The sequence below is a fragment of the Leiobunum rupestre genome, chromosome 10 (genome assembly GCF_980474605.1).
Source record: "Leiobunum rupestre chromosome 10, qqLeiRupe1.1.hap1, whole genome shotgun sequence".
Taxonomy (NCBI): domain Eukaryota; kingdom Metazoa; phylum Arthropoda; class Arachnida; order Opiliones; family Sclerosomatidae; genus Leiobunum; species Leiobunum rupestre.
The window spans coordinates 4,297,746-4,308,301 of NC_143393.1; the positions used below are offsets into that span (position 1 = coordinate 4,297,746).

Genomic DNA, 10,556 nt, shown 5'->3' on the forward strand with positions numbered 1-10,556 from the left:
GACTTTTTTATTTCTACGTTTACCCGGAGTTAGCAAAAGGTGTTCAACTTGTAAAAATTTGATTACAAAAGTACTAGATTGTGATATTCCGCGAATTGAAAGCCCGCTTAACAGATTTTAAAGAATTTTTATCTTCGAACTATGAGGTTCTCCTGACGTTGTTGTTAAAAATTCTAGAGCGCTTTACTTAACCTCTCTATTGTCTTAAATAAGTGCGAAAGGTATAAAACACCCTGGCCTCGTTCAATATCCGTAATCGGAGAGTAAACAGTTTCTCAACCGTTGAGGTGCGATTGCTAATGTGACGTAGTATGCTACTGAACGGCTCCAGGCAAATTGCCTGAATTTTACGTTGAGTCGCGCTTTTTTTTCTGCATCTTAAAAGCTCAAATAAGTTATTTTGACCGAAGCTTATGCTAATTTAAGTATTTTGAATAAATTTGGTAACTTAATAGCTAAAAAATTATTAAATTAGTATTTTGTCATAATCGTCCGATGTAACTGCTATGCTATGCTATAAATATTTCCTTCATTATCGTACAAATCAATTTGTTTAAAATTACTAGGCAGATTAGAAGTCGCCATGCTTCCAACGTCACGATTGCGTTTATCAACAAAATAAGTCGTACAGTAGCGAACGCGCATTCAACGGTTCAACCGTTTACTGTTACTGAACAAGGCCCATAACTGAAAATAATATAAGAAAATAATAAAAAGTATAAATACGTTTTAGAGTTCGTTTGTGGAGTTTCTCTTTAATGGGTCCAAAGTAATTTTTTATTACAATAATTATGTTGCAAATCTAGTAACCGTTATCAACTTTATCAGCAAAAAGACTACTTGATAATGCTTTTCCAACTTCTAGCTAGTTGAATAGATGGGCTAAAACCTTTATCAATTCTTTTCATTAGCTTGAGAAATCATTTGTTTTATTTAGGATACAGACCATTACTTTACGTAAATAAGAATAATACACGCAGTTCTTAATTCTGAAAATTATCAATAACACACTTTGGTACATAGTAAATATTTAAAGTAAAGGTGAGTTCAATAATTAAGTTCTTTAAGAGATCAAATATATTTTCATTGAATTAATGCAACTTACCACAATTAGTGCTTGTTTAATGAGTGATATTAATCTGAGCATTACCGCAACTGACGCCAACAGCCAAAACGAGAATTGAATTCCGGACGATCGAATGCCATATTTCCGAGATAGAATTATTAACATCAGTAACCAAACCTATTCATAAATATTTGATTACGGATACAGGGTATGTAGAAAATTCGGACTTGCCACATTTAAATTTTCTCATATATATATATAACCAGGTTAATGCTTTTTCGATCGATTAAATTAGATAACGGTTGTTAAAATAGGAAAGTTTCGGTCTACTGGAATAACTGGAGTACGGGCGAAATACAGTTGCATCGTTATTAAGTTTTCGATATGTTGGGATTACGGTTTTATAGTAGGTTAGTTTTAAATAATACTTGCGAAATTTATTGCTTTGAAAACATATGCCGATAGTTCGTCCTGAGTGTAACTTCCAAGAAAAACGCAATACCAAATGTTGCAAGCTGATGTAACAATCAAGAGTATCGAAACGACCTGTTCAGAGAATCAAAAGAAGATAAATTTATTAATTCAAAAACACTTATTGGATTTCTACCGTTTTTTTACACTTCAGTCTATGACATGAACAGATCTGAGAAACGGGATTTTATTAAAAAACTTTTCACGTGTTGCTTTGTTTCATTCTAGACTTTAACGTATCTATCCTGTTCCGCACAAAATGTTTGAATACATCCGTTATTAGATCCTTATTATTGTTATTATTCTAGATATAAAACAAAATCTTTGTTTTTCACAAATAAGGGTTTTAAAACTTCCTTGACCTGTACTCTAAATAGAAACATGTTGTAGGAGAACGAGATAGAGAAGAGAGAAGGGGCTGAGGTTGAACAGCAGAGGCAATGTTATCATTAAAGGTACTGGCTTATTCAACGAGATACACTATAAAGACACCATATAGGCCTTAACCAATGGCAAAGCTTTGAATGGTTGTGGTCCCCGCCCTTTAAGAGTTTGCACCCGGTTCTAAACTAAATAAAAATTTGCTGGAATAGAAAACTAACAATAATGAACCCCTCTCAAAAAAAGGGTCTGGAGACTCGTTGTTCCGTGTCTAGAAGGGATAGCGGTACGCAAAACTCAGAATGTTTTTAAACAGATCTACCATACCGAATATTTATTACCAAACATTTTCTTATTTACTGTTCTTCTAATATACATTTCACAGCGTTTTTATAAATTAATAAAAAAAATGCCTACAAAGCTGGGTGAGTACGACTAACGTGTTGGCAACGCTGGTGGTCAAGTTAAGTACGAATAAAGATCTGGTGTTTAATTAAAACTAAAGAAATGAAGGGCGATCGACGGAAACAAATTTACTAAAACGTAATAATTACGTACGGTAGTTTTTGTTCAGATTTTCTCCTACTCTGACAACGTATCAAAAAATGAGACCACTTTGAAGCAAATTAACATTTAACTGACCAAAATTAGGAAACATATCTTTAGCGCATAAGTTTCCAAAGCCTCTAAAGTTAATAAAATCTTATTTTGAAAATATTTAAAAGTTAATAAACTTCCGAAATCTTCAAACGAAAATTTAAAAATAAACGCATTTTAAAAAATTACCATTAAATCTAAAATGACATTTTAACCAATCCACCTGTTTGCGTTTAAATCAAGTAATAAAAAAATTCAAACCCTCATAGCATAACTGCACAACAAGACTTGGCCTCGGGCTCAGTCTCACCAAACGTTTTGTTTAGCCTTAGTCTCGTCTCGGTCTCTCAAATATTTTCCTAAAAACACGAGAGCTCGTCTCGGGCTCATAGTTTTTTCCTCCTAAACACAAGAGCTCGTCTCGAACTCACAATTAATTCCCTAAACATTTGAGCTTCTGTCGCGCTCTTTCTTATTTCTGTTACTAACAAGGGCTCGTCTCAGTCTCATAAGAATTTGCGTAACTCGCGCGGCTCATTCCAGTCTTTTAATATCATTTTTAAGTCTTATGATTAATTTATTAATATGAAAAAATATAAAATCAAACGAAACAGCCGGGCGACCAGGCCTGGAACTCTCTTCACTACAACAATCTTCGAAAATTCTAGAAGGTAGTTTACCCAGTAGACCAGAGCTCTCTTCAAGGGCGACACGGCCAACTGTGATCACGTGGTGTTCGCGCTTTAGCTATAACGAAAACAGCACGTAATCAAAGTTAGTCGTGACGGTGAGAAATAAAGCGTTACAGTTACAGCAAATGTTGCTCTGCCCCGCAGCGCTCCCCAGTGGCCAATGGACGATAATCGTGCAAAAACGGGCATATAACCGTCTCTTAAAAATTAAAAGGTCTCATATCGGACTCGTAGTAATATTATATTGAACTCTGCTCCCGCTCATATCAATTTACTATATTTTGAAGGTCTCATCTCGAGCACACAGAAATACGCTATATTATAAAGGTTTCATCTTGGGCTCAAATTAAATGACCACAACGTTTTGGTCTCTTCTCGGGCTCGTATCCTTCTCATAATAAAGCCTGGGCTCACTTTCAAATCGAGATCGGGCTGTTAGTGTGAGACGAGCCCGTTCAGCTATGCCTCATAGTCATGCATAAAAGGCCTAACCATTTTTTTCGAAAGAGGACTATCTGAAACTTTAAGGCGAGAAAAGCAAATTACGCCTTAGAACCTGCCTTTGCCATTCTGTTTGGAATGAGTATCATCTGTTGCTTAATTTCGTTGACTCTGCATTGTTAAAACAAAATGTTTTTTTGTTTTTTTAACTTCTAGGGTTCCTTGAAAGTTATCTTATCAGACTGAAAACATTACTATTCTTCCACTAACTCTCTCTACGGGCTGCGGAAATCCGCCCTTAAGGCCCGTCCACACTATGAGGAAATCGCTTCTAAAATCGCGCGCTACTTACGCGACTTATCCAGACATCAATTATCTGCTTAAACGCAAAAATCGTAAGTCGTCGCGATTTCGCAAGAAATCTTTGGCTAGTCAAACATTTTTGTATGGTACGCGTTCAATCATCCAATTACATCGCTCCACAATGACGTCACTATTTTGGGTGTCATACAAAATGGCGGCGGTTTGAAGTACGCTCAGAAGTTGGGTGTTCCAAAATTCGGGGAACCCTTGTACTTCACTAATTACATTTTCCTCATTAGATTTTTTTGTCCATCTTCATATTACCTAAAGAAAGACACGATAGTAAAACAGCCAAAAAGCAGACGTCTATGCATTCATTCCAGAGATGATTAATGAAGTCAAACTGTTCCACGTGAGATACGTGATAAGAGGCTAGACGCTTATTGGATGAAATTTTTCGAGCTAAAATCGAACGAATTTAAGTTTGGACGAGTTTCGAAAGTAACATGCGATTGTCGCGTTTCAAACGTAGAAGCGACCCGTGCAAAAAATGAAAGTGTAAACGGGCCTTAGGAAGGAAAATTTTCCAACGACGACACTTGGGTATAGGTCTATTTGAGAACGTGATTGACCTTTGGACACGGCCGTTTTAATCTTTCCGTAGGCCTTTCTCATTTACCGATTTTTCGGACCCTCGTACGCCCTTTAATATATAATCGTAGGCACTTTGCCTAGTCTGCCTTATAGATAAAGCTGCCCTGCATTTGAGCCCCTGTCTAGTACAAACACGCCCATTTACGACCCTTGGCTACATCTACAATTTTTTTTAAACTAAAGAGTACTTGAAACATCCGATTGAATATGAGCAGGGACGCTGAAAATGTTAAAACCAATGAGAAAACTAACCACTCAAAGTTAAAATTACTAAAGCAAAAGATATCCGGATCATTTATCATCATTTTAAAAAGAGTTAAATAACCTAATCACAATTAAATCAGGCAAACATTATTTGCGATAATTGAAATCAGTGTAATAAACTAGAATCAATATGCAATCAGCAAAATCGCCGAAAATAACTACGAAATACCCAAGAATCAGCGAGAAAAAGGTGACATATTTTTCCCACTTAAGTAAGCCTCTCGCTAACAATCTGGCTACATTTGCCGGCATCGAGAATACGAGAGAGACCAATGAAAACGTGAAAGTAGAATCCAAGCGGATTAGAGTCTTATTGACGGGGTGTCATATTGTACGAGGAGTAAGGTCCAGTCTGAGTTTCGTTAGGAAGTACGGAATAGACGCCCGGAAAGGAACGAGGTCAAGGTTTCCAACCGCGCCAAAAAGAAGCGGTTTGTTAATACGGGATTTGAATCTACGGCGATTGTAGTTTCTATTGAAGTAAAGGAGGATGAGTGCCAATACCCAATAGCGTTTTAACATGAGGGTTAATTCGCCACTATCGAGAGAACGGTAGAGTCTGTTCACCTAGACTGGCATTTAATGGCTGCAAAACCTCAATTTATAATTTCACCCGCGTAGAAAGAAACTTTTATTGAAAATGTGTGGCTTATGATCCGTGAAACGACAGTGCGAAAGTTTAGAAACAATAAGACAAAAGGAGCTGGGGCTGACATTGATGACGAAGATGATTTTTTAGAGATAATGTTTTGGTTGACACCTTTTATCAAGCATCAACCGTAAGTATCAGGAGTATTTTCTCGTTCTTTATGCATACTGAAATTTTTTAGAACTACATCAAACATTCATTTAAACCAAAAAACTGAAGTTACGTTTGATTGCATTATGAATTCTGAACCAGCTAAAATTCTTTGCAAATCCAGGATCCTGATACTAAATTTAGTCAGGCAATTGAATTTTTAATAAGGAATACAAAATTTAATATCGCCTCGAAGAAAATTGAGCTAAGTTCGAATCTAGCTTGTGGCACTGGGTGAAAACTTGGAACAACTCCTTCTGGGTTGAGTTTGCAAGTTATCGCCCCACTGTTAAAAAGGGTTTTCACCCATTTCATCGGTTTGACCTCTCCATAAAATTTTCTGGGAGGTTAATTGTTATAGTAAGTGTAGGGAGCTGTTGGCTTTCGTGGCATGGCGGGCTTACCATAGCCTACTACTCAATTTAACCCAGCCACCCACTATAAGGTTTTAAAAGTCGCGTGATAACTTTGGTGGTGCCTCGGGTATTAGCAAAGCTAATTTTTTTTATAAATAAATGAAGTATTGATAATCAAATTTGTTGCTTTAGATAATATTAATTTGGCAGCAATATTTAAGTCTACTGAGCAACAGAAGTCAAAAGCAATATTAGATATCAAAGGCATGAAAAGGAGAACCAATCCAGTTGATGCCTTTTAAAAATCTTTTGAAAAGCTACACGATACTGCATCTACAATGTGAATGATGCCAGTTGTTTTAAGACAGCTTACCCCAGCCAAAAGCGCCATGGCAGACTTGGATATTTGAAAGAAACTTTAGAATTGGAATACGAAACCGAAAGTGAACTTTAAAAATACTAAAACCAAGTAATTTGTGTTACGGTACAACATATAAATCTCATTTTAATAGTAAATGTTTATTGAAAAATAAATAACTAATATTCTTGTCTTTGCTTAATATTGGTAAATAATTTTTTTACAAATTTAGGAATGTTGGTATTTCCATTCAATTTAACCCAAACGTGACATGAAGTACCGTTTGAATTAATTTCTGCAGTCTTGGACATAGCGGGTAGAATTATTTGATTTCATGTTTGAAACTGAATTTAAACAAAAGGAATCGATAGAATTTGACATTTAGTAGTCTGACACGTACTCTGTTATGCCTTTAATATTTTAAGGGTCAGTGATAAAATTTTGCTAAATGCAACAAACTTTACAACAGAGTCTATGGTCTCAGCTTTCAAGTCAATTGGACGCATGAAAATTCTCCATTTGCATGCCAGAATTCCTAGTACATTCACCAATTACATTAAAAATATAGTAATAGTGCAACGATCTTTTCAAAACTTTGGTACCAACTGCGTTTTTTACTATTCTACATGCACGAGACAACCGGTTATGGAAAATTCTCTGGTCCTGGGGTAAAAATTTACTAGTAAACGGCTTCATCTGGTTTTTCTTCAGGAAAAAACGCGTGGTCTGCGACCAATTAAGATGGTTGGGTTGGTTTTATTTCAACCACGGTGTGACTTTTTGGTAAATCTAGTTGTTCATTAGTTAACTCAAGTGAACAATCTGCGGACAACCCCGCATCACCTTCTCTCCCAAACCATCGACATCAATAACCATAAATCGGTATTGCGCATCCACGACTGCCAACATTACGATACTGTGGAAGCCTATATGGGTATAAAAATATGATCCAGCGTTATCGAGGCATTGGATGTCTTTGTCTTTTTAGTGAAAATTGCCATCTTTCAATAAAATCGTTGGCAATATTGCGCCATCTATTTGATTTGGGTACGAAATAAGAATTAAAAAAATTATCTATAAATCGTTCTCAGGCATATGGGGATATTTCAGCAGAAAGCCAAAATTCTTTGGCAGGTTTCAGAAATAATATTTCTTATTGTAGTATGGCCACGTCTTTACGAAATATGCAGTGATCTGACGGATTCTCCCACTTTAAGTATCTATTTAAAGCACAATAATTATCAGAATATCTTAAGTTTTCATGATTTGTCTATTAAACCTGAATAATCAATACCCTAAAGTCACATTTAATCTTTCTTCCACCACTTCAGGCTGCGCTGTGTTGTTAGGTTTTTTAAGGACTTTGAAAATCATCCTATCCACCCCTTTGTAGGTAGAAAATCTAGTCTCCTTCAAAACTGACCCATCAAGCTTGGCTTAAATATTTACAAAAACTTCATGACATGAAACTAATATTTGTTTTAAGTGTGCTTTTGCAAAAGCGTGTACTCCAAACTTTCGTCACTTTAAAAAACATGTGTGCCGAAATCATCATAATAAAAATACAAATTCTGCCCAGTGTGCCGTTCTAGAGACTACAACTAGGATCCATTTTTGTTCAACTTCAACGGATGTGTCTATTCCTTGAGCTTCTGGTTTAAAGGTGTTATAAACAAGGGATATAGAATGGAAATATTTTGTTTCCAAATCCAAAATCTATACTCTCAATTTAATACTGTACGAAACATTCTTTCTCCGAACATAAAAAAATAAAGTGCGGCCCTCTACCATGTAGAAACCGATATCTGGCTAGAAATATCCTTACTTTACTTTTAAAATCCGCGATAGATGGATGTAACGATATAATTACTCAATCTCGTCTGAAAGTGAGCTGAAACGCGAACATTTAACAAAGACCCAATTTGCTCTAAATAATCATTTGTCATACCATTGGTATCAATTTTCACTTTGGTCTATTGGAACGTCCAATGGACCTTGAACTGTTCACTTTAATGAAAAGATAAGAAAACTCACAATTTTTGAAACATTAAGTCTGTTAAATGGAATATCTCTGCGCTTTGATTTTCGGAAGTTCATGATTTCGATTGGTGTCATCATCCAAATGAAGGCTATAGGAATCCAGACTAAGATTGTGTTCCAGAAACAGTCAGTGAAATCAGGATTCGAGGTGTACCAGGTTATGCTGGCGTCCTGAAAATAACAAGTTGAAGTTGAAATAAAAAATACACCAAATTATTTTTAATTTAAATAATAACGGAACCCTTTACCTAACAATATATTAAACATTAAATTTATTAGTTTATTAGAAAAATTAATAAAATTAGGGACACAATGAGATACCGGGTTGATTTTTCATTTTTAGAGAGACGAAGCTTATTCTTAGGGCACGAGAAGGATTGGGAGTAACTGTTCAAATATTCTTTAATGAATCATTATTTATTTGCATAAATAAATACGTTCTAAAACCGAAAATTTAAAAAAAATCAAGGTTTAAGTTCTGATAAAGAATCCAGAGAAAATGTATCTAGTGTTATTTGCTGTAAAAAAAATTTAAAATGAGAAGATAAATGGTGTTTCTTTTTACTGCTTGTTCACAAAACCAACGACACTCAATAGAACAATTTTAATTGTTGTTTCTTGGCACGAAAATGTTTATTTTGTAAAATTTGAGATTTTTGAAGCTGCTTTCGAAATTTCGCTATTTCCCAAGTGTTGTTAAAAAAAATTAAATCTTCCCGTTATCACATGGGTTATCTTCTGACGCCATTGAAGCAAACGACAGTGACGGTGGTTTTTTCCCCTTCGTTTGGGGGTTTATTCAATCATGATGAACATAGTTTGTTATAAATCCACTTCAATATTCATGAATATCATTTAGATGTTAAAATTTAGGCATCTGTTAAATATTATTATTTTCCTTTCAACAAAAGGTTATTTGAAAAAAATTCCCAAATTTTGGAGGGTTGATCAACCGAAATTCTTAATATTTACTTGTCCCTGTAGTTTTCACAAATTCTTGCGAATTTTATTGTCATAGAACGTTTAATTCATTCTTTCTTTAAGTACAGGCGTCTTAAAACACTTTTTACAACCTTGCTTTCTTAACCCTAACATTTACAAAAAAAAACTAAATTTTCAGCTATATTGTGCAATATAAGGCTTTTCCAAGACCAAGGTTAAATTGGTTTTGTGTCCAAGCTATCGGAGTTAGTGAAAGTCGTGATTTGAAAATAGATCTTTATTTAAAATAAAATAAGTATATTGTAGAAGTACATACTGTTGCTCTTTAGGGAAACGATATGTGTTACATTCCTCTAGAAACTGGCAACTCTAGTAAGTCCTTGATGACTTGTAAAAGTAAGACACAGGGACATACACTAAAACCAGAAGGTCACTTTGTTTTATGGTTGGTAAAATGTTTGCTAGTTAAAGTCCGTAGAATAAATTTACCACTCTACTGGTATATATTCTAGATTTTTGGGTAGTAGAGATGTTTTTATTCTACGTCAACCAGGAGATTAAACTTCGAAACCGCTTAAAATTCCAAAAGCAAACACTGAAAGACGAAAATTTATATAACATCCACATTCGTGAAATCCGAAATCGGCCAAAGTTTTCAAAACTTTGAATTTTGGTGAGAGATAGCATCGGTTAAAACAGTAGTTCCACTCGAAATATATTTCGACCGAAACAAAAATTGCGCTTATTGCAACTAAATAAGAAAGCCTTATATAATAAATCATAAATAATAATCTAATTAGAGATTGGTTTTAAAACTTACCCAAAACTCAGTTTTACAAAATCCCTGTAAATCCATTTCCATCCGAGTAAAGTGTGTTCTGGTGGTGAGAGCACTACAGCGTTAAAATGAAATTTCGTTCGTAAAGCATTAACTGCGGCGTACGTCATGTAGTAGTATCGAAAAAACCGTGAAACCGCTATAATATTTTCGAACGAAGTAGATGCTTCAAATAGCTAGCAAAACTGATATTCTCATTTCAGCAGTCACGGCCCCTACATCTTATCTCCAGGCGCTCTTTGGTGATCCAAATAACGATTAAAACGGCAGACGTTGAGGATGCATGTTGATATGTGATTTTAGCTATAATTTTCAGTGTTATACAGGGTGTTGCGAAATTGGTGGTAGGATCGA

At 35.1% G+C, this 10,556-nt stretch overlaps 1 protein-coding gene across 1 annotated transcript in view; it reads right to left on the minus strand.

The window, feature by feature from the left end:
* LOC149923379 (ATP-binding cassette sub-family C member 1-like) overlaps positions 1 to 10,260 on the minus strand; it is a 37,263-nt gene extending 27,003 nt beyond the window's left edge. Inside the window, exons 1-4 of the mRNA XM_090161607.1 lie at positions 10,185 to 10,260; positions 8,417 to 8,593; positions 1,526 to 1,612; positions 1,106 to 1,243 (exon numbers count right to left, since the gene is read on the minus strand). Coding sequence (XP_090017733.1) covers positions 1,106 to 1,243; positions 1,526 to 1,612; positions 8,417 to 8,593; positions 10,185 to 10,226 — 444 coding nt within the window. The 5' untranslated portion in view covers positions 10,227 to 10,260. The remainder of the gene's footprint in view (positions 1 to 1,105; positions 1,244 to 1,525; positions 1,613 to 8,416; positions 8,594 to 10,184) is intronic.
* Between the last annotated feature and the right edge of the window lie 296 nt (positions 10,261 to 10,556).